This window comes from Danio rerio, chromosome 3 (assembly GCF_049306965.1).
Source record: "Danio rerio strain Tuebingen ecotype United States chromosome 3, GRCz12tu, whole genome shotgun sequence".
In the NCBI taxonomy this organism is placed as follows: domain Eukaryota; kingdom Metazoa; phylum Chordata; class Actinopteri; order Cypriniformes; family Danionidae; genus Danio; species Danio rerio.
In genome coordinates this window covers 22,960,399-22,985,149 of record NC_133178.1, presented here as the reverse complement: position 1 = coordinate 22,985,149, position 24,751 = coordinate 22,960,399, and the positions used below count along the sequence as shown (strand labels likewise).

Genomic DNA, 24,751 nt, shown 5'->3' with positions numbered 1-24,751 from the left:
GAATCTGTATCTTTTTTTAGAAAATGGCTTCTTAATAATCGACATTTTGATCACAGCTTTTTGATGCTGTTGTTGCAGTGGCTGTTTTATCTTGTTTATTTGAGTATAGTTTTTAGTTTGAACTTGTATTTTTTTTGGCATGGCCTTTATCAAAGAGACCACCAATAAAAACTAGTCTTTGGGCTAATTTGGGTACATTTATGTTCTTGGGGAACGTTGATTAATGTTAAAGAAAAAGGGAGATCAAGCTTTCTCTGTACAAGCGCTAAAATGTGAAATGGACTACCTTTTATTATATTGGACTTAATTCAACCAGATAAAACCCCATTGAGATCAAGATCTCATTCACATGACTTATAAAACAACAACAAAAACAACAATAATAATAATAAAAATAATAACAACAACAACAACAAATAAAAATATAATATAAAAATACAGTTTAGTTATTGAGCTATACTACATTACAATATGTTAAAAACACATACATTGAGAAATTGACTGTTGCTGTTTGTTATAGAGGATAGAACGAAATGATTTGATAGGGATGAGTTCAGACCTTTTCAGTTCAGACTGAGGCGTATTCCAGGATGAGGGGGCGGCATGCATAAAAGTTTGATTCCCGAATTTAAGTTTACCTGGGGAACAGTCAAATAATAAGATTCAATAAAAAATAAAGGCCATACTGGCTTTTTGACCTGTGAAAAATGGAACATATTGGGTATAAAGGCACCAGACCCAAAAGAGTCTTGAAGTACCTTCTTACATTCAGAGAAGGCCACTCAGCTTTGGCATACAGTCACAATGGTGAGTTAGTCTACAACAGCCTGTAACAAACCTCAGAGCACTGTGATAAACAGAGACTAAAGACTGAAGAAATTAGGTTATTGCAAATTCATATTAAAGATCACCATGGTCAAGCAATGGTATAAATGTTTACGAGCTTTAAGAGAGTTAAACCAAGTTAAATCAACCTCTTTTTTAAATATTATTGTCAATGAGAATCAATCATATATCACGAAGGAGTATCCACCAACATCGTCAATGTACATGTCTGCCTTGGTTATTCCTATTGAGCAATCAGAAAAGTAAAAAAAAAGGAAAGAGTATCTGATTTAACCCTAATTACCGTAAAGAATGTAGACAGAACACCTAGGTTTAATTTTGGAGCCAATGTTTCAGCAGCAGCTTTTGAAATGTCATCAGGGTTACATAAAGGAATAGTTCTTCATTATATTATCTAACATGCTTAAATTTCCAGTAGCAGCTCCTTAAGGCATCTGGTCTGGGGAAAAGGTCGCCGTATTCAAAGAAAAAGGTCTGTAAAAGGTTATCACAGAGAATGGATGAATATTTATACAGCCTTTTTATATGGGGTTGGAGGAAGTTCTGCAATCTGATATAATTTAATTTACCACATAAATTAACAGTTTGGTAGCTTCTTAATATAGCCAGGTTAATGATGTGTAAATACTTTGTAAAGGCCAGGCTCAGCTGTTATCATATTGTGTAAAAAGTGCAGTTTTTGTTTAAATTAATTTATGCCTGCATTAAGCAACAGTGTGTGTTAAGACACCGGTAGATTTTCTACTAACTGAAATGGTTCAAGACTCCATTAATTGCTCTAAAATGGTGCTTTGAATTAACAATGGAGATTTAGGGTGAGAATCGTGAGATGCATAAAAAATTTGTCTCACAAGCATTTTATGGATAAAACTTGACAAAAGTCCATTTGAACAAATGTCTTGGGTTTTAATAAATTAAAAAATTTACAATGGAACTGTAAGAATGTTTTTTTTTAACTAAAGCGGTTCGAACTGTAGTTCTGCAGAATGACTAAAAAGTTATCAGTATATGATGGTGAAAAACCATACATTTCTAGTCAAACCATCATTCTGCAATCTTATACCAAAAACGGAAATAAGAGCAGTTTTAAAGGCTTAAAAATGTGGGAAAGCGTTGCTATTATGTGACAGTATTGTATTGCAATATAGAACAACTAAGTGTTAAAGTTAAATCAAAAGTAATTCAGAAATACTTGAAAATGAAATAATTTTATTTTATTTTTATTTTATTTTACAGATAATAGACTCCGAACTGGAGAGGAGCAGAGCAGGAAAAGAGACAGAGAAAAGTTGAACAATTATTTTGTATCTTTCTAGACCATGTGACCAAAGTGACCAATCAACATGACCACACACATGGCCCTGATCTAATCAGTATATGCCTTTAGAGTCAGTATGGCCATTCCAGTGACGCTCCAGGGACAGACGAGTCTTCGCTGAGGCCATCTTCCAGCCTCAACCACGGCGAATGAAGCTCTGCACAAGACTTTTGGCCAGCGGAGAAATTAAAATGGTCGTGCCCAACTGAGTCTGGTTCTCAAGGTTTTTTTTCTTCACTCCCATTAGGTGAAGTTTTTTTTCCCTCTCCGCTGTCGCCACTGCCTCGCATGGTTCAGGATTGGTAGAGCTACGCATCGATGAATTTGCTCTTCAGTGTTTGAACTCTCAGTAATGATTAAATCACACTGAACTAAGCTAAACTGAACTGAACTGAACTTAAACACTAAAACCTGAGCCACACTGTTCCAGTTACTATGACCATTTATGTGAAGCTGCTTTGACACAATCTACATTGTAAAAGCGCAATACAAATAAAGCTGAATTGAATTGAATTGAATCTTGGTGAAAAATACATTTTTTGCCATATGAACAAATGCATATGATAATTTTTAATTCCTACAGGACTATTTTTATAATAATTTTACATAATTTGTTGTATTGAACACAGTAAGGAAACCTGCTTCCACTACTAAAGTAAAATGTTGTTATTATGTCTATTTATTTTTTAAGTCTGACTTGTGATTGAACGAGTATATGCTATGTAGACAGAATTGTAAGATGCTTACTGGTAATTGCAAGAAAAAATAGCCTGAAAAATAGCCAGAACTGGCAAACATATTTTTCCTCTTAACTGTGTGATACAAACTTGGGATTCGCAACCGCTTAGAATGTTATCACACGATTGAATGGGTGTTATCAGTGGTTATCAGCTGATAGATATGGGCCAGTAGGAGCCTTCTGCGCCTACTGGTAGGCTCAGAAGGTTGTTATTATCCTTCCGCATAGTTAATCAGCTATACTAATAGAGAAGACTCCAGATCCAGATCTGTTTTTACATTACTGTGATCGTCATGTTTAAGGTTGGGGTAGAAGTTAATAAAATACAATTAATAGGAAATTTAATAAGTAATATAAATAATTTTTGTTAACTTCCGGCCACAGCCTTATGTGATCTATCAGCCTGATCTCACGAGAAAACGTAAGTATTTTACGTTTTGCCAGTTTAGTGGCTTATTCGTACGAATTCGTACGAGTTCAGTCGTACGAAATGGTACGATTTTAAAAAGGAGCTGATTAACCATATGTATTGATGATAACAGCCTTCTGGCCCATATCTATTAGCTGATAACCCCCTGATTGATAACATTTAAATCGGCAGGGATTTTAAACTATAAATTACAAATTGGATGGGGAAAGGCTTACAAAGAGTTTATATCTCCTACTTCTAAAAAGAAAAGTCAAAACAGCTAGATGTACTGAAAAAAATCTGACTAGTGGGATTTTCTTAACCTAAGCTTTCATACAGCAACCATTTTGCTTTGTGCAACGTGAGGAACTAGTGTAAGACTTTTTTTCTTTTTAATTTTCAAACTTTCCTACATGTACACCTGCTGATAGTAAAACCATCCACATTGTCAGGAACAAGACAGCACAACAAGCCAAAATGTAAAGCCTCTTTGAACAGCTCCACTTTCCCAGAGAGTGAAATGTGCTCATCTTATAGCTGCTAAGATCCATGTGAAACCACCGCCACGCCACACATCAAACATAAATGCAAAGAGCCCGAGGCCCAGCCGTTTCAAAGCACACATGCACCCTGTGTCTACCACTAAACAAGAGCCCCATCTACCCAGAGGACTTTGATGAACCACATGACTGCTTCACCCAAGCCAGAGAAGCCAGGAGCTTTAGATGTTTAAAAAGGAATATCTTACTCAGATACACCCATATTCTGCCCTCAGTGCATGGGTAATTATTGTTTATTGCACTAACAACACTAGAAAAAGGAGAAAGATCGAGAATCGGTTTAGTTGAGCTGAACTCAAACACTTTCTACTCTCTTCTGAAGTCTAAAAGTGAGGATAAAAGCTTAGTTTGTCCTTGTGTTAAGTACACTGTAAAACCTTATAAATAGAGAGTATTCAAAGAATTTGTTACCACTGATCGCCTCAAAACATTTGAGTTAACTAGCTGGTTTCTGACAAGTAGGCTCACTAAATTTGCAGCTGCAAAAATTAAGAATTCCTTAGATTTTTAGCCCATTATTGACTATTTATTTACAGTTAATGTATGTATATTGTATGTATATTTATTATTGAACAATATGTAAATGTTTAGAGGCGCAGTAGGTAGTGCTGTCGCTTCACAGCAAGAAGGTCACTGGTTCAAGCCTCGGCTGGGTCAGTTGGCGTTTCTGTGTGGAGTCTGCATGTTTTCACGCACATCTCTAGAATTTACATCTCTAGTGTTTACAGAGAATGGTCCAAAAAAGAGAAAATGTCCAGTGAGCGGCAGTTCTGTAGGCACAAATGTCTTGCTGATGCCAGAGGAGAATGGCCAGACTGTTTCAAGCTGATAAAAAGGCAACAGTAACTCAAATAACCACTTGTTACAACCAAGGTATGCAGATGACCATCTCTGAATGCACAACACATCAAACCTTGAAGCGGATGGACTACAGCAGCAGAAGACCACACCTTTGGGATGTGGCGGAACGGAAGATTCCAATCATGGATGTGCAGCCGACAAATCTGCCGCAACTGCGTGATGCCATTAAGTCAATATGGACTGAAATCTTTGAGGAATATTTCCAGTACCTTGTTGAATCTATGCCAAGAAGGATTAAGGCAGTTCTGAAGGCAAAAGGGGGTCCAACCAAGAACTAGTAAGGTGTACCTAATAAAGTGGCCAGTGAGTGTATATTTTGATCTTTTAGTAGATTACATAAAAGGCTGACTTTGTTTACCAAACAAGTGCTTCTAATTGCATTATCATTACCCTTAAATAAAAGTTTTTAATAGTCATTGTTTATTTATTTTGTTTATTTCGGTTTTCAGTTTTATTTCAGTTTTCATAATCCTTTCAAAATAGTTCTACATTAAAAATGAACAAAGATTAGCAAAACATCTGCATCAAAATAGTAAGAGTGCAGATTCTGTCTGGCCCTCAACATCACATTCATTCTTGCACCACAACAACATGTTTGTGTCGAATGTTGTGGCACATAGGTTTTATTAACTCTCAGTTTGTAGCACTAGCAGTAGTAAGCAAATGCATGTGTTAAAGAGACTATTTTTATACACTTGCGTTAATATAGTTGAGAATCAAGCAGTATATATGGTCTTAAATCGTTTTTCATGTCTTCCTCAACCAAACCACAGGCTCGTCACCACAATAGTAAACTTACAAATTGCAACATGATTCAGACATTAACAGGGACACTTTAATTAGAGGTTAAAGCTGAGCTGTAATCTGCAAATGCAAAAACACATAGAATAACACTTCATTTCAACACTTATTTTCCCTACACACACTGTAAAAAATGCTGGGTTCCACACAATTGATTTCTCTTGGGAAAACATAAAGAAATTAAGTTAACTTATTAGTTTTTTACTAACATAAGTGAATTGAACAAAGCAATTAAGTTCCCCCCCCAAAAAACCTCATTAATAAGATATATGCACACAGACTTTTAGTTTCAGCCAGCTTGCCTCAGCCGTTCCGATGAACTGTCTTTCCATTATAAAAATGTCATGCTTAAGGTCTGATTTCTTTCTGATATTCTCTGCATGATAGATTTACCATATAAAGTAGGCCTCAGACCGGACAAAAAACACTTTTCCCCCCACCATGTCTTTAAAATATGACAGTTTACTTTACTCCAGTATTTTCAATAGAGTTTCTGCGTTCGCCTGCTGATCCGGACACGCTAGCGGTTACTCGGTCTTTCATCTCGTTTTACAACTAAACTAAACAACTAAAACATGCTTACTGTAAGTCTATTTAATTAAATGTATTATAATTACAACATCATTGCTGTAAAAGGAACCTTGTGAAATTGAAAATAGTCACATTAAGCTTTCACCTGAAGTCTATCATTGGCTAAAAAACACAAGCTGTGCATAGCCCAATGTGTTGTTTCAACTCATTTTCAATAAGCAGCTTGAGAAAACAGCAAACATCATTTTTTGAGTTAATTCGGTCAAAAATCACTCTGGGAACTACAAATCTGCCTTTACCTTCTGAATTTAAGGGTGTGTCTCAATCAGCTCCCTCGTTCAGTAGTCAGGAGACTGATCAGGGAGTCAGCCATTTGAGGAGCTGTCTCAATGTAAAAACTCTTCCAGTGCACTGAAACATTCACTGTAAAAAATGTAGGGTTCCACACAATTCATTCATGCTGACCCAATAAAAAAAAATCAACTTAGTTAACTTAACGCTTTTAACAAATTTTTATGGATTCAACATAAAAACATTAGGTTTTTCCATTGAAATCTCAAAAATTGTGTTGTTTTATTTATTTATATATATATATATATATATATATATATATATATATATATATATATATATATATATATATATATATATATATATATATGTTATATACACACACAAAACACACATTAAATTTAAATTTAACCAAATGAACATTAGATGGGTACAGCTTGATCTAGCAAACATTTATAAATAGTTAATGCCGGTGTAGGAAACTATCAAATTATTTAATGATAATCTACTTTTAAAAACTTTAGAAAATTAATATATGAAAAAATGTTTAGTTCTGATGTGGTTTATAAATTTCATTTTTAATGTTGCACAATGAGGATGTTCTCGTCACACTCGATGTCCCAATAAACAAAGCACTACCCTTTCTAGTGCACAAATTAGTGTAAATTATGTTTACTGTTCATTCAAACTACTTATTTTAAATGATATAATTTTTAACCCAATAGGGTATATGCCGAGCTAGTGCTGTTCCCATGCTGATACACTTCCGGTGACCTGTTATTGTGAACTTTTTTCCATTTTATACGGTTTCTTATACAGCATCGATGTTGTAATGTCATTAAAATACATTCACTTAAATAAACTTTAGCATTTATTTAGTTGCTCAAGCGTAAAACGAGACAAAAAGCTGCTTACTCGCACGTGCCCGTCAGAATCGGCAGGCTTACGCAGAAGCTCCATTGAATATAGTTGGGTAAAATAAATGCTCATATTATAAAGATATGGCGGGGGAAATGTAATTTAACGCAGAGCTTCTTGTACAATCTGAGACACACTTTAAATCGGATATCACTCAGCTAGTGGAGATCGCTGATTTTTAAAGAAAACAGATCTTAAACGCACCGGATTTTGCATTGGCATTCAGGGGTCCGTTCTTCGTACGTGGATTACTCAGTTAGCTGGATTTGGATATTGACGATTTGACACGATCCAGGATCGTTTCGTTCTTCAAAGCTGATCCGAGAGTTGTTGTCATGGCAACAGTTCTGCTAGGTCAAACCTGATCGGGAGCAGGTTCAATTCATGTAAACAGGATTAGATCGGCTCAGTTCAAGCAAAGATAATACAGAAAGTATGTTCCGAATTCTGATATTTTCTTACAGTAGTAGTTATATACACTTGGGAAAATAATACATAATTTTTAAATATATATATATAAAGTTATAGTCATTAATAAAATAAATAAAGTTATACATATTAATAAAACGTATGCAATCTGCACCCTCGAAATGAAAGTACAAAGACTGCCATCTGGTGCAAAGAGAAAACTTATTGATATGAACTTTTTAGATCGCTTTAGAACAAATTGTGTATAATAGAAATGCACAATATGTGACTTTTTTTGAAGCAATAATACATTTCAGCAGTCATAAACATGTTTTGACAGTTAATATGCCAGTGATTTGATGCTTCACAAAAGTTGCAGACACCTTTACCAATATGAAAATGCTTTTGTAAACAACCAGTTATTCTTTATACACCGATTAAAAAACGGCTACATTAATAAAGAAAATCTTTTCTAAATGTAGAACTAAATGCATTGATTTGCATTGAAATACATGATGAATACTCTTGTCTTGACAAATGAAAGTATAAAGCCTGCAGCTCACAACAAATGTGGAAAGTTCTTGCGTGTCATATTTAACAAACCATTTACTGCTAATTTGATGTAATTTTGCTCACATGGATAATTGAATATTAATCAGATGATGTCATTACGCTGCTATGCCGTCAGCCAATCGTTGCATTGCTGATCATGATTTCGAGGATCGATAGATCTGTCCTTCATAACACACGCAGCGATCTCAGATCAGTTCATCCAGACCAAGTGTGCCGCAAGCCTACATTTGAGTGAAGGTTTCGGCCGTTAGATCGCCCCCTGGGGGCTGGCTGCAGTACAAGTCATAAAGCCCGCCTCCTCCGTGTTAATGAAGGAGACTTGAGCCCAAATAAAAAAAAATATTACACTTGCAATAAAATGTCCCGAAAGATAGTTCTGGTCGATTAAGGCACTGGTTATTGTGCTGAAATAGGTGCAGATCTTCATTTTTGTAAACAGTTTGTTTTTAGCAGTAATTTAATGCTGGGCGTGTCATCGTGATACACAGCTGTGATTGACAGTTTCTCAAAGCGCGGCGTCTGAGCTTCGGCAGGAGACTGAAGTAGACTGAAATGTTATTATTCGATTTCTGTGTTATTTTACCATGACAAAATGAGTTCAGCAGTAAACTATAGTTTCTGACATACATGATCCTGGTGGAACACTGTTTATTCGCTAAGTTCAGGGCTTTTTTCGGGCTTTATTAGTTTGCTGATACACGCCTAGCCACCCAGATAGCAAAACACAGTTCCGGCTAGATTCTCGCCTGCCGGAGACTTATCTCTTAGAGCTCAGACTGACTAATGTTACCTCTGCTGGACCTACTCCGGATGCCTGGACTCACTGCCCGATTCCAGTCCGAGTCAATCGAGCCTGATGCGGCGGCCGAGCGAGCAGGCGCTGCCGCATGCGAGCCGGAATCACCCCGCGACGCCGCGAGTAAGTTATGCGCTGCGGCCTGGAGCTGGCGCGATTGAATATATAAAACCCTCATATTTGTTAACGTTATTACATCCATTTGTGTTGATATGACAGCAAACGCATGCTGAGAAGTTCGGGGGGCGTAGTTGATTTTACATAAAGCGTTTGATTGGAAGCTCGACTCTGCTCATTTTCGCGGCTCCTCCTCTGGCTCCATCAAACAGTCCTTCTGCGCATGTCTGGCTCCAATTTCAGCAGTCTTTTGCGACAGTTTGTGCCCGTCAAGCAGGCGTTTTGCCCTCAAGGCGTTCAATGGGAAAAAGGGCTGTCGCGTCGTCCATATTTTTTACAGTCATTGATCCAGACATTCTAATCTGATTCGCGAACTTGTTTGAAGAACCAAATTAGCGAGAGATCAGTTATCAAGATTAAAAGATCCAGGATCTGCCAAATCATCTTAGATCATTTAAGCGAGGTACGAAGAACGGACCCCAGTTCGCCGGAAGCACTTAATCCAGGTTACTGGCAAATTAAAAGTCCTATTAGCATGCTTCGGCATATACCCTATTTGTGAGGTTTTTTGGAACAAATGAATTGTGTGGAACCCAACATTTTCAGACCATACCATTTCATGAGATTGTTCACCTAAACACAATGGGCCGTTTTCACATATTTACAGGTTTCTCCACAGTAGAAGGCATCATAGTTGGGTAAACTTGGAAAATTATTAAATGGGATTACCACAAAAATATATATATTTTTTGCATTTCAATTTGCTCAAATAACAAAAGAAAATGTCAACGATGGTATTTCCATGACTTTATTAAATCTACATTTTATTAAATCTAAATCTTAAAAAATATGTAAATATATATGGAGCAGTATGGTGGCTCGGTGGTTAGCACTGTCACCTCACAGCAAGAAGGTTACTGGTTCAAGTCTCAGCTGACTCAGTTGGCATTTCTGTGTGGAGTTTGGGAGAACATGCAGTTTCCTCCGAGTGCTCCGGTTTCCCCACAGTCCGAAGACATGTGCTATAGGTGAATTGAATAAGCTAAATTGGCCTTAGTGTATGTGTGTGTGTAAATGAGTGTGTATGGGTGTTTCCCAATACTGGGTTGCAGCTGAAAGGGCATCCACTTTGAAAAATATATGCAGGATAAGATGGCTGACTATTCTGCTGTGGCGACCCCTGATGAATAAAGGTACTAAGCCAAAAAGAAAAGGATTGAATAAATATATTTATTAATTATAATAATTATTATTTATATAATTTTCTATAAGGTACACTGAACTCTTTTGAAAATTTGAGTAATACCAACTAATTTCATTAATTTCTCGGTTCAGTTTTACATTTTGTCATTCAAAGAAAAACAACACATTGAGCCTCACACTGAGACATCTGACAGTATGCCAGCAGTCAACAGTGGCATGTGCCAGTCTCATCTGTGTGTGGGTGAACAGAGAGGATCATTATCAGTGGCAGAGGTCATAAATGTCTGTGATTATCTTTATCCATACGCCAACTATGATAATTATGATGTCATTTTGTGCATTTTACACTATTTATCTCTCTTTTTTCACCCACTCCACAAATCCACCACATTTCCCTTTCTCCGCATCTCTTTATATCCACTGCCATAGATGTCTGGGTATTTGACCCCAAAAAATCCCCACCTCCCAGTCCAGCACAATACCTCTACTCTATGTTGGGTTGAGCTGCTTTGAGTTGGAATGGACAGTTGAGCTGAGCCATGTGGACTCCATCACTTCAGACTTCAGTTTTCACTGCACATAATCTGTTTCTTTGCCCACAAATGAAGACTCAGCTAAAGTGTACTCGCCCTAATGTTATACTATACTTTCCTGACCCTTTTAGAACACAAAAAGAAGATATTTTGAAGAGTGCTGGGGTCCAGACAACATTGGAGCCTTCCGACATTTGTCAAAATGTCTCCTTTTGTTTTCAGCAGTGAAAAGTCCTTCAGGATTAAATCAACATGGAGGAGGGTGAGAGTGACCTGGGTGGACCTGTAAAAAAATTTAGAAGTCTTCTCAAAGGTTGAGAAGACTTCAAATGAGATCACTTCAGATAAGAGGACCTGCAAAATGTGAATTCTGTCTTACTATAAAAAAGTTAATGGTTATTGTTTGCTGTTTTTTTAAATGTCTTATTTTGTGTTCAACCAAAGAAAGAAACCCAAAAAAAGGTTTGGAACCTCTTGAGAGTGAGTAAATTTACATTTTTGGGTGAACTCTGCCCTTAAATTGAAATGAACAGACCTAAGTTAACTTGTAATAAGATGCAATGGAATTAGCTAAGTTCAGTTTGGGTTTAAGCTTAGATTTGTTGCACACATTTAAGCAAGTTTTGATCTGATAAAATGAGACATCTTCAGATGCAGTGAAATTAACGAAGCAATTCAGTTTGAGTGTTATGATTCATTGAGTTTATTTGATGAGCATACTTCAATGTGACTGAGATGAGATGCGCTACACTCAGTTGAGGCAAGTTTATTTGACAAAATATTACTTCAGATGTGATCAACTAAGCTGAATAAATGTGACTTTACTTGAGATCAAAGACAAAGCGATTACAGTGGTTTAATTAAGCATATCAGTTGGCATTTGAGTTGCAAGTGATTTGACCTAAAGTAAATTGCTAACACTAAATGCAATGACCTTAGATCAGATTACTTATTCTGATTCAACTTGAGATTGAGGCAAGTTCGTTTGATGAACCTGGATGACTTCTGATGAGATCATATGATTCAAAATGAGATTAGCAGATTTCAATTCAAGTTTGAATTGAGATGTTATACTTTCATTTAATGAACTAAGATGACTTTAACTGAGAAACTTTAACTGAGGTAAATTGAAATGAGATGCAGAAAAATCAGTTGAACTGAGCATAATTCAGTTTGAATTTAAAGGGATAGTTCACTCAAAAATCTGTTTTTAAACCTTCTTACCGATTCCTTTAATTAAAAAAAGAAGACATTTTGAAAAAGGCTGGAAACTGGTAGCCATTAATTTCTATAGTGCTACAATCATTTGAGGCAAGTTAATTTGACAAATTAAGCTGACTTGAGATGTGATGCAAAGAAATTGATGAGTTGAGCAGAGTTCAGTATCAGTTAAACAGCTATTTGAAATTATTTGATGAAATGAGATGACTCTAGGGCCCGGTTTTTCAAAAGTAATCCACTAGGATTTTGGATAAGGGATTTGATCAAATCTTGAAAATGGGTTTTTCAAAAGAAAAAATGGATTACATAATCAAATTAAATCACACAATCCAATCTTGAGTTTGATCCGGATCAAACCTTTAGTTTGGGTTTTTCAGACCTTTTTTGTAGAATTTAGATCACTTTGATCCAAAAAATCTGGGTTAAACTGATCTCATCAGAAGGGTGGATTCAGCAAGGATTTCATGCCCAAAATGTAATAAAAGCTTTAAAAATGTATCAAATAATACTATATTTGGATCATGCAATAACTTACAATATATCCTATTAATTAATTAGGTTTTAATTGTATTTGGTAATCTGTCAGGTTACAGTGATTATGTAGGCTTTAACGTATTCAGCCTTTCAGTATAGGCCTACAGCAAAATAGAAAGAGTTTGGCCTCATAAAATAATACCCCAAACAGCTGTCAAAATTTACCAAAACAATACATTTTATTCTGTCACTAATTGATATATATATTCATCACAATGGAAAATATTTTTGTTTTTAGAATATTTATTAGTGATGCACGCAATGATTACAGAATAACCAAAAAAAAAACTGCAAAGAATGGCAATGACTGATTTTTTAAATCCCTTTTAGTCTCTTTTTGCAATTGTTGAAAGTGAAGAAGCACAGCTTCAACTGGCAGAGGAACAACTGACTCTGACCAAATTGCAGCAAACCAAGGCCAGACTTGAGATCCGCCTCCTAAAGGCTACGCTCAGACAAGCTGCCTTCTCCACATCAGATGAGGAAGTCTGAAATTATTGTTGAGTTTTTGACATTAAGTCTTTTTTTTAATTCACAAAATCTATATTTAAAACTTGTTATAAATATCCTCAATGTAGTGTTTGTGTTGTAGTTCTGCTGGAAGACTATGGGGGGAGGTATTTCTTGTTTTTACTTTTTTAAAATGTGTGTTTTCATTTCAAATAAAAATAAACTCATATTGACCCCACACTGGCTATTCTACTTGTTGCTCTTTACATATCTATAGTTCTACATTGTGATTTCCTATCCTGTTTGAGCATTGGTTATCCAAATTTAGTGATCCTGAAAAGTTCCTATGCAGATCAGATTGATCCAATCCGATGTTGCTGTGAAAAACTGGCTTATAAAGTAGCTGGAATACATGATCACGGATCGCAAAAACAGGATTACTAAATCCGAATAAATTTAATCTGGATTAAACATTTTGAAAAACCGGGCCCAGGTGAGATTGCTTGGGTTTAGTAGACTTGTGTTCCGTTTTAGTTTAAATTGAGATTTTCTATGCTCAGGAGAGTTGGTTGGGCACAGCAAAGCACAGTTCAAAGTCGCTGAGCTGAGCAACTTAAGGCCTCAGAGAGGAGAGCTATTGTGTTGGACTGGCAGGTGGGGATTTTTTTAATGGTTCAAGTGCCCAGGCGGCACAAAATTTGGGGCCTAGAAAAAGGGTAAAAAAACAAAAAGCAGTTGATAACAAGTTGGAACATGAGATGTTGTTCTGGACATACTCATGTCAAAAAAGCAAACTCATCTATACATTAGTTTGTAGTAGAAATCCTGATCTTGTAAATAATTCTAACTTAAACTTTAAAACTTGTAGTTGTTTGATCATGGCCTGGCTTCATCTTTTTACTTCTGGATTTTTAACCATAATACAAGTTGTTTGTATAAAATGTCTAAAGATTATCTTGATTGGCAAAACATGAACAAACTACACCAGCTTCAGAGCTATTAGTTTTTATTTTTTCCAAAGAACTAGATCGATGCTAACTTCCAACTTGGCCAAAATGGCAGCATGCTATATTCTCTGATGTATATAACACCGATATAAACAGAGAATCACACAGATCATTGTGTTTACTCGCATGCAGAATAGAGCGGCCTTCTGTTTGAGTAAACCTTGTACACGGTCACAAACATCCTGAAGTGTGTCGGGCCTGGTCACATAATTATATAATTAAGTGCTGTCTGATTGTTCTCCAAGACACAGCACAGAGGCCATTTGCATGTGTATCTGAGCGATTAGGGACTTTTCAGTGTGTGGAGGAATGTGGTGCGCTTGGCATTTTTGAGTAAAAGGGCAGCTCTCCGCTCGAGAGTGCCAGAGCAGCGGGATGAGATCATGACTGGAAGATGCCCACTCGCTGGATACAGCGACACAGCTTTTGCCCCCTCGCTCCCTCTTTCCTAACAGCTGGGGGAATTCCAGACCTGTTAGATTATGGATCGAGGAGATTAAGGTTTTTAGGGCTAAATCAGATTTTATGCCTCACGCCCTCATAGCTGGAACATGTTAAACTTGACGAACCGACTCGCTTTCTTCCGTACACTCGCTCTCTCTAGGCAGGATTTGGCTGTTTGCTGATAAGCGATGCATGTATGAGGTGGCAGGCAGGCCGTTTGCTTTGCAGATAGTAGGCTACTGCTATTGTTGCCCAGCAGGGATAAGAATAATCTGGAATAACGCAGGCGTGAATGAAGATTACAGTCAAGGTGAAAGGCACAGTGGATTTGAGGCCTGCTGCGCTTTAAAAACAAAGATAGAGCAAATGCATGCTTGATACAGCCATACAGAGGTATTACATAAGAGTCGGCCAGACCTGATGCCCTTTAGCCAAACAGCACATAGCCCATATCTTAACACCAGAGCCCTTTGACTTCGCCTCTGAATTAAATGTCTGTTAAAAGGTCACAGAGATGCCATGTGTAAATTTCATAAGGATAAAGATGGCAAATGTGAGACACTTTCGGGCTGAATAAAAGAAATTGGTCGCATAAAATTTCCCTTGAACAAATAATATATGGAATACAATTTAAATATAACCAATTAACAATTCCGTAAAAGATTCAAACCACAGATGTGCTTTTGCTTTAGCGTTGCATGAGCTTAATCTGTGTTGTTCAGATGTGAATCTTGCCAAACTTCTTCAATATTAAAAAAGCAATTGTTATTATTCATTCAATCATTTTCTTTTTGTCTTAGTCCCTTTATTCATCAGGGGTCGCCACAGCAGAATGAACTTATCCAGCATATGTTTAACACAGAGGATGCCCTTCCAGCTGCAACCCAGTACTAGGAAACATCCATACACTACAGCCAATTAAGTTTTTTTAATTCACCTAAAGCATATGTGTTTGGACTGTGGGGAAAACCAGAGCACCCAGGTAAACCCACGCAAAAATGGTGTGAACATGCAAACTCCACCCAGAAATGTCAACTGACCCAGACGGGACTTGAACCAGCGACCTTTTTGTTGTGAGTCGACAGTGCAGCCACGAGTCACCCTTAATATTATTCAATAAAAAGCAATATTTTAATCCATGAGATTCCATTTTTACAATCTATTAGTGACTTCAACGTTTGTTTTACCCTACATTCATCACTGGTTTTGAATTACACACCAGCTGTATGCTACTGTATTAAACCCAGCACGCAGTACGACCATGTTTACATGACCGCAATGACCCTGTTCCCAAAAAATACACAAAACAAGCAGAAATTCAAAGCAAATTGAATGTAAAAAAAAACACTGATCATAAAAAGATATTAAAATAGAAAATAGAAAGAAGAATCTCATTCCCAGGACTTTTCAACATGCCTTCAAGTTGCCTTCATTTGCCCCCTTGTGTCCCTCTCTCTCCTTTTTTGTTCTCTGCGTTTTTCCCCACCCGTTGAGAGCAATGTGTATGTGAAAGAATGTCATCGTGAGACGCACAAACTCCTCTCATGTGCTTTCCCATCCAAATATTAGTTCCAAATCAGTTGGGTCCAAATTCACAAGCTTGTTTTGATTGGCTTATATTACATCAGGCCAGCTTGTGCCATTCGTGAGTCGGTCTATGAGTAAACTAAGAGCTATACAATATTTCTCAATTTCATATTAAACCTACACTATTTTTGTAATATTTAAATCTGCAAAGAAAGACTATGCACACTTACCTGTGAGCTGAAAACATGCACACGAGTGTCACATAAATATATAGGATTACCTCGGGCCTATAGCGCCCTCTGGTGTTTGCTTTCTGTACATGCGCTCTCATTACGTGTTCAGGTCACGTCGTTTGTTATTTAATATCGCAAATAAAAAAATTAAATAAAATCGCATATTAATTATAATCGCATATTGCAGCTTTTGCTATAAGAACTTTACGTTTTTGTGACTTTAGGATGCTTGAAAGCTGATGGGTCGATTAAACGATGTTGAGAAAATTTTAACTTTTTATTTGTACTAACCCGAGCCATAAATAAAATAACAAAAGGGCCGGTAAACACCTAAAAATCACTTAATAAAAGGACAGTTCACCCCAAAGTTAAGCTACTCTCAAGTGGTGCCAACCCTTTATGTTTATTTAATTTCTTTATCACAAAGTAGATATTTTGAATAAAGAAAACGAGCAACTGATTTGGAGTCAAGGGTGAGTAAAAGATGAAAATACATTTTTGTGTGAACTATTCCTACAAAACCTTGTATACACCCTCGATAAATTGTAGGCCCACTACTTAAAATGTTAAAGGATAGTTAACCCAAAAATTAAATTTGATGATAATGACCCTCAGGTCATTAAATAAAAGGGCCACACGAAATCTGCGCGCACAGGGATAGATCCGTAGATTTCCTCTGATTTTTAGCCCATCATTGAGTCAATCTATTTTCTTGTGTAAATGTGTGTAAATTTACATTTATTCATTTTTTTGATTAATTTCACAAATTTCATTGTGCTATAATAATGGCAATATAATATTAAAATGTTCAAATGATTTATTTACAATAGTTTGTAAAGTATTATTTCATAGTAGGCCAATAGTAGATTTTGTTTTGCCCTAGATATAGGTGTGTTTTCTGAAGTAAAGCATTTTTTATTAGGTCACTGGTTCAAAAATGCAATTTAATGGCTACCGCCACTTTGAGATTACAAAAACAAAAACATAGGCCCACAGACAAAGCTAAAGTACTGTAATACCCCTGGCTCCTGACAATAAACATTATTTACAGCATTATTTCCTTTTATTCGAAGCCTCTTTAAACAGCGGTGTGTTTAACGTCTGAAACGTGTATAAATACCAAATGTGTTAATGCAAGCACACATGTTAAAAGTTATAGTGGTGTAAATATTATCCAGTTTCTTACACACCTTTTCATAATTGAATCATTTACAGTTTTCTTTGATAATGTCCAGATAAAATATACACTTTGAACAATATATTTAATGACATCATGCAAACAAATCATTAAGGCTACAAAATAACTCCAGGATGAGGTTAGTTTGTTGTACAACCAAATACAATACAACACAGCTAAAACAAAAAATGTCTCATTCTCTCAACATTATATACCATTCTAACTTTTGAAGGAACATATCAATACAACAATATAAAAATATACACAAGAATTTAGTGCAAGATTCTCATATAACTGATTTGTTTATGTAATATGGTATAAAATTGGAGTGTTGTTTGTAATTATGAATTTAGCAAAGTCATGCAGGTTACAGTTCAATGTCATAACACTTTGTTTCTTGTGTGAGTGTGTGTATGTTTCCAATTACCAAAGCCAAAACTTGCCAGCTCTTCTTCACTGAACGTCCTGTACTGTCCACACAACATTATCATTATTAGCAACTTTTAATCCCTCCTTTTGTACAGTGAGCTTGTGGAAGTCAATGTGTCTGAACTCTGCTGCAAAAACCCCAAACAGCGCAAAAAAACACATGACCAGAATCCACTCGCATATAGCAGCTGCAGAGCGAAACCCTGTGCTGTGGAGGACAAACACTGAGAAGACAGAGTTAAGGACAACACACAACTCATTTCAGAACTCATTTCAGTGATTAGGAAATTTTATCATGGAACCGAAGGATACTGCAGATGACCATACAAGTACACTGGCTGCAGAGGATGAACCGCACTGGAACCAACCACTTATTGTCACGTGATGGAGGGCTGAAATATGTAATAAAGGCCTGGATCCAAAAGTATGCTAAACCCAGAAAGAAGGCCATGAGTGCTCCAAGCAGATGAACCTCTTGGATTATGGTTTGCTAAATGGACACACATATCATATAAATTCATCTATTGTAATAGAACATACAAATGTACAGGACTGTCACAGTTATAAACAGTAAAAAAAACAAAAAGATCAATGATGGATACTTCAAATTACATAATAAATTAGAATTTCAAATACACAATAGACCCTTTCCAAAAGCCTGTTAAGATGTGTTTAACTGTCATCAGCATCTTAAATTAATGACAGTTTTTAATATTTAATATATATTTAAGTATGCACATTTATCAAAGTCATTGTCAGTGTGTATTGAGGGTGAGAAAGCTCTCGGATTTCATCAAAATAACTTAACTTGTGTTAGACTATTGTAATGCGTTACTATCTCGTAGCATGCACATAAAACACAAATGCTTTTGAAATCAAATCAAAAAGATTGTTAGTCTGCATTATTTAGGGCAAACAGCTGGGAAAACTTCCCAAAAAACATTATAATTTGTCCAGCGTTCTGCAGCCTCCAGCGCCTAGACTACAGCTGTGCACAAGAAGTCTGGCCGGAGGAGAAATGGTTATGCCCAACTGAGTTTTTCTCAAAGATTTTTTTCCTTCACTTTCGTCAATTGGTGGTCTTGCATGGTTTGGGACTTGTGGAGCTGAGCATAGATAGATTTGCTATTCAGTGTTTGGACTTTCAGCAGTAAAAATTAAACCACACTAAACTGACACAGTTTCAATTTACTAGAACTTCTATGTTAAGCTGCTTTGACACAATCTACAATGTAAAAGCGCTATAGAAATAAGCATGAGTTTAATTTAATTGTTCCAAAGATGAAAGAAAGTTTAAAGTGATTAAAATGGCATCAGGGTCTGTAAATAATAGAATTTATTTCTTTGGGTGAACTAAACCTTTAAGATACTTTTATTTAATAATATACTTTTGATGAAATCTCAGAGCTCTCTGACTCTCCATAGACAGTAAGACCTTCAAACTAAATCTAAAGTGGTTAATGTGTCTTTAATGGTTCAATCATAATGTTACGAAGTTAAAGAAATAGTTTTTTGTGCACAAAAAACACTCAAGCATCCCGCTGCCGACATATACCCTGAATGCCTCATATACTTACTATATAGAGATTTACACAAAACTGAAATTGTCATACTGACATATTCACTGATTTATAAGAACCAAATTAACCTTGCTTAACACAAAAACAAAATGACAAAGGGTTCACAATAGAAAATAAGGAATTCATTTTCTGGGTGTTTGATATTGTTGTGGTTTGAAACAGTGACGTCAGAAACATTAGACAGGGTGGATACTGCAAGTCCACTATAACCTTCAATTCAATTCAATTTCAATTCAGCTTTATTTTTATAGCGCTTTTACAATGTAGATTGTGTGAAAGCAGCTTCACATAAATGGTCATAGTAACTGGGTCAGGGTAGGTCAGTTTTTAGTGTTTAAGTTCAGTTCAGTTTAGCTCAGTTCAGTGTGGTTTGAAGTCATTATTGATAGTCCAAACACTGAAGAGCAAATTCATTGATGAGTAGCTTTTCAGTAGAATTAAGTAGAGTTAAACATTCAGTAGAATGTTTACTTATGTGGCAAGCATGCATAACATCATTTATACAACAGTTCTTTCTGGTTCTCAAATCTGATTGGCTTAAATTTGTGCAGTATTCTTGGATAACAGCACTTTTCCAGCCTTTTCACATGTATATCATGCCACCCTCAGCAAGTGACGGGTCATATTTGTTTGTTTATGAAACATAAATGTAAAAAATATACTGTAAGAACAAAACTTCAGATTCCCAATCACTTTCTTGAGGAACCAAAATTGGTTACCAACAAACATCTTCATTCGTGAAACACAGAAGAAAAAACGTCATATACATTTGGATTGACAATAATGACTAAATAGTTATAATGTGTATAATGACTAGATCTAAATACACTTTTAGTCATACATTCTCTGGTCAAAAACATCTCATTTTCTTTTTATAAATTCTTAGTATGGTGCTGTTAACTTAAGGTGTGGGGAAGGACTCAATGGTTTGAAATAGGGTCATGCACATAGCCTGGTAAATAGTTTAACCACAAACTAAAAAAAATTTTAATAACTGAGCAAAGCATAGACAACTGTTGCTGAAACCCAATCTCCATCAGGTGGCAGAAAAGAACAAACTTTGTCAGAAACAATATTCATTAAGGGAGATCATTCATTCTCCTCAGGCCAAATGAACACACATGGTGTGGTTTATGATTCCAAGCAGCACAAATTGTTAGTAGTCCTGTAGCATCTATTTGTCCACTATATACTGTACCTGAAAGTTTCCTAGAATAGAAATCCCAATGCTAGAGATGAAGCCAAGCACCAGACCAGCTGTGTTTAAATGAGATGAACGGCCCAAATCACGGATCTGCTGAAATCTGATCACGACAATCCACAGAGCTAAAGAAAAAAAGAAAATAGTTGTGAAAAAATGTACCAGATCAGAGGGTCTGTAACTATTTTTTAAATGAGGACTTACCTAACACACAGCAAATGTTGCATATCTGAGCAAACAGGCAGCTCTGGGGGGTGTATGCACCACATGTGCTGGAGGAATGAAAATATGCATGGATTTTCAATGTAAAAATCTCAATTTTATCGCTCTGGAATGTCTTACAGAAACAATTCTTTAGGGAGCTCTTTTGATGTTGTATTTATATTTTGCAATCAGCCAGGGGAATTTTAGCTGGAGAACTGATAGTGATTAGAATACATTTGCCCTATTAGGTATAATAAAAATAATAATAATAGAATAGAATAATATTAAAATAGAAAAAATCCAAAAAGGAATAACTTGAGACAAATCAAAACAGATAAAGGTTTGGTGAGTGGCTTTAACCTCAACTTACGGTCAAATGAGGACACTGACCATTTAAAAAATATATATAATAATAAAATAAATAGCCTATTTTAAAGGTACATACCTGATGTAAGGGAACTCTATAGTTATATTAACAGAGTTATTAGAAACTGCTATGGCATACCTGCACACAAATAAATACAAAAAACAGTCAACTTAATAAATAAATACATACAGAAAGAAAAGAATAACAGAAAGTAAAAAGAAACACTCACACAGCCCAAAGGCCAACAGTCCCAAAGACTGCCAGAAAGACAGGAAGCAATGCCCATGCCCACATGATGAACCAATCAGATCACCTGTACAAAGACCATGTGTCTCATTCTTTATGTATGCGATCATGTTTATTGCCATATACTGAACAAAGTCTTCATTTTCAAAGTCTTTTTTTCAACTTAATTCACATTACATGCAGTTCTTTGAAATTAAAATGAAAACATAACAATGCCATTATGAAGAAATACATTTTGTAGATAAGGCGAAACACGTGAACTTAATAATCTATTACTTCATTCATCATGTATTATGAACTGCAGAAAGTATTTACTTATATGTTTACAACCCCACCATTAAGTTAGCGCATTTTTGTCAATGCACTTGTGGTTGTGTAATTGACCTTTAATGATACAGGTATTTTATTCTGTGCATCTTGGGTATTAAAGCCTCAAAACTAAATTTTCTGGCAGCATTTTTCCAAGCTGCATGTCTGCCAGTTTTCTTGAAATACTAAAGATTAAAGTTTATTGCTTCAATGGGGTTTAATATTATTCTCTTTCCCGTGTATTATTTTCCCAGGCCAGTATCACAGAATGACATTCTTCTTGACGCTTTGGCTTCTTTTATGAACGCTTCATTACCCTTGAGTATACTATTCCCTACCACCGAAGTTTAAAATTCTGTAACAGTTTTCATTACATTTATTTTTAAATAAGTAAAATTCAGTGTAAATGACCCCTCCCCCCTCATGATTGTGAAGCGATTTGGGTGTATGGCCATACACGATAATTGCGCTATATGAATACACCCATTACATTTCATTACATGAAACACAAAAAAGTGAAATAAAAATGTTTCATATCCACATACTTCATGTATGTGTTTTTGATTCCATGTGCTTTCCACATTTTTTTTTTTTTGCAAGCACAGAGATCAAACTCAACCACTTCACAAGATTCAGATTCAGAACTCTCTCAAGAAAGCAGATCTTTTTCTATGAGCTTACAGGATTACAAAAACCTATAGCAAACTAAATTACAGTTTGGGGTCACTTTTTGTTTATTAAAATTATAAATAATTGCAATAGGCTTTAAAGAATAGTGGCAGTATAAAAAAAATTATTTAAAAGTATCTGGCTTCCTAAAAAATATTAAGCACCACAATTACCTTCAGCATTAATAATATCAAATAAATCCATCTTGAAGAAAGCAAACGCCTCAATTGCAAAACAGTACCCTTCTTATTAACATAATGCTGATATAAACAAGTGCATTTCCTTCTTTTGGAGAAATTATAAAACTCACAAACCTTTGTTATCAACTATATCAGTCAAACGAGATGAAATAACGCACTTCATGAATGCAACCAGACAAGAACGTGCTACAAATCAAAAGTCTAACTTTAAAAGAGCCATTATGAAAATGCATCATTTACAAAACAATTAAAACTAAAACTGTAGTTACTGTAGTTTTCTAGACTAACCGTGGTACTTACGTTACTAGAAATAATTACCTTATGTAAATGGTAACGATGTTAGGCCAAAAAAGCGTGGTTACTACCGTCAGTTTGAAAAAAGCTAAATTATGTTATTTGTCGAAAAAGTTAACGGATGAAATGACTCTCACCATGGGACGAATCGAGCTGGAGCACCTGTGGACAAATAATCCTGTTATTGAGTGAAAAAACGACGAGAACAGGCCAAACTGATTCAATTGAAAGTCATTTACAGGTTTTGAAGTGTGACTGTGGACTTTGCGCTAGCATTATTGATTTATAACCATATGATAAGCCGTTTAGAAGGATGTGTATGTGTTTGTAGACTTACCACAATCTTCCATATATCACGTTTCGCCTTTTTACTTTGCCATGATAGATTTTGCCACAACACCTTATCTGTCATTTGATAGTCTCCTCCTCATTATTACAGTACGCCATTAAGTGTCATGGTAACAGAAAGACCTTTTATACGTTCATTATTACGTCAATAGGTAAATAACTCATAAAGTAGCACCAGCCAGAATCTGTGTATAAATCTTGCAAGCTAACTAAAAAAGAAAGTAGCGTAAAAGCAACTAAAAGCATAATAAATTTTGAAAAAGGATAATACCTAAAACAGTTTACAATGCAAATTCAATTTGAACCACTTATTTGGTAAACAAAAGTCTCTCTTGTAATATATCTAGCCTACTAAAGAGAAAATATTACTTTACAAACTGCATTACAGGTGAATCATAAACATTTGCAATTTGTCAATAATATTATTGACGTTAATATAAAAACTGAACAATATTTACACATTTATGCAAGTAAATAAAAACAAAACTCAATGGGATAAAAACAGATTTCTGTATGCAGATGTGGGCCAACATAAGTTGACATGCACCCTTCTGAAAATTAACTGCAGTTTTATTAGCGTAGGAGCCTAGTGCAAGTATGTTTTAGTGCATTGATTACAATGTTGTATGTAGCAGTTAATTCAGAGAGCTTTTTAGCGCATTATCTTTAAAAAATGCCTTTTTGATTTCAAATCTACAGCTTCAACATGATAATGGCATAGTAATACCAAGATTTTATTTGAAGTACCTCAAAATGCTGTGATAAATTTATTTAAGCACACTATGGTATTACTAGTACAATCAATTTGATAACATACTTTATTTATTGTGACGGCACTCTTTGGGACATTTCACCAATATTCAGTATAAACACAAATTAGGGCCCAATCAAAACAAACATTCAAATCTATGTCCAAAAATAGTAAAATATTTAACAGGGTTTCTACAGGTTTATTCAAATTAAAGACTTTAAGACCATTTTAAGACCATTATGAATGATTTTAGACTTATACATGGATAAACAAAAAATTTAACTTAAAAGATTTAACTAAATATCTGTTTCTAATAGGCTGGTTACTTCTTTAAATATTAGTTTTATTTATTGAGGATAATGTAAAGGGATGCTGCTTTTCTTTCTATAATTATGGAAAAAGTAATTATTATCTGTAAAAATGAATTATTGGTGATTCGGTGTCTCATATTGGGTAGCTTTACTTCGACATTGGAAAAGTAAGACCTGTTCAAAATGATTTAAACCTACAACACAATATTTCAGTGAAATTAGGACTTTAAGGCCTGCAATTTTACTTTAAGGCCTACAAATGATTTTAAGTTAAAAATACATAATCAACTTTATAACACCAAGCCTGCGCCACAGGTATTCATTTTGTTTTGCCTAGATGCTGTA

At 35.5% G+C, this 24,751-nt stretch overlaps 1 protein-coding gene and 1 long non-coding RNA gene across 6 annotated transcripts in view; both read right to left on the bottom strand.

Annotated features, from left to right (window-relative positions):
* Window positions 1-16,395, bottom strand: part of LOC141381191 (uncharacterized) — a 35,369-nt gene extending 18,974 nt beyond the window's left edge. Inside the window, exon 1 of the long non-coding RNA XR_012400965.1 lies at window positions 16,318-16,395. This is a non-coding gene — a long non-coding RNA (uncharacterized lncRNA). The remainder of the gene's footprint in view (window positions 1-16,317) is intronic.
* Window positions 16,396-17,563: 1,168 nt separating this feature from the next.
* On the bottom strand, window positions 17,564-23,970 carry tmem150b (transmembrane protein 150B). Of its 5 annotated transcripts, none has more exons than XM_068217085.2 (8): window positions 23,334-23,970; window positions 23,134-23,158; window positions 21,508-21,591; window positions 21,357-21,416; window positions 20,912-20,979; window positions 20,705-20,832; window positions 18,239-18,416; window positions 17,564-18,150 (listed from the first exon to the last, which is right to left on the bottom strand). In XM_068217085.2, exons 3-8 carry the CDS (start codon window positions 21,570-21,572, stop codon window positions 17,951-17,953), a joined length of 699 nt encoding a protein of 232 aa, XP_068073186.1. In that variant the 5' UTR covers window positions 21,573-21,591; window positions 23,134-23,158; window positions 23,334-23,970; the 3' UTR covers window positions 17,564-17,950. The 5 variants fall into 5 exon arrangements, with proteins under 5 accessions (XP_068073186.1, XP_068073188.1, XP_073797509.1 ...); XM_068217087.2 differs by having other exon boundaries at window positions 23,021-23,158; window positions 23,334-23,689; XM_073941408.1 differs by lacking the exons at window positions 23,134-23,158; window positions 23,334-23,970 and adding exons at window positions 22,817-22,888; window positions 23,003-23,031.
* Between the last annotated feature and the right edge of the window lie 781 nt (window positions 23,971-24,751).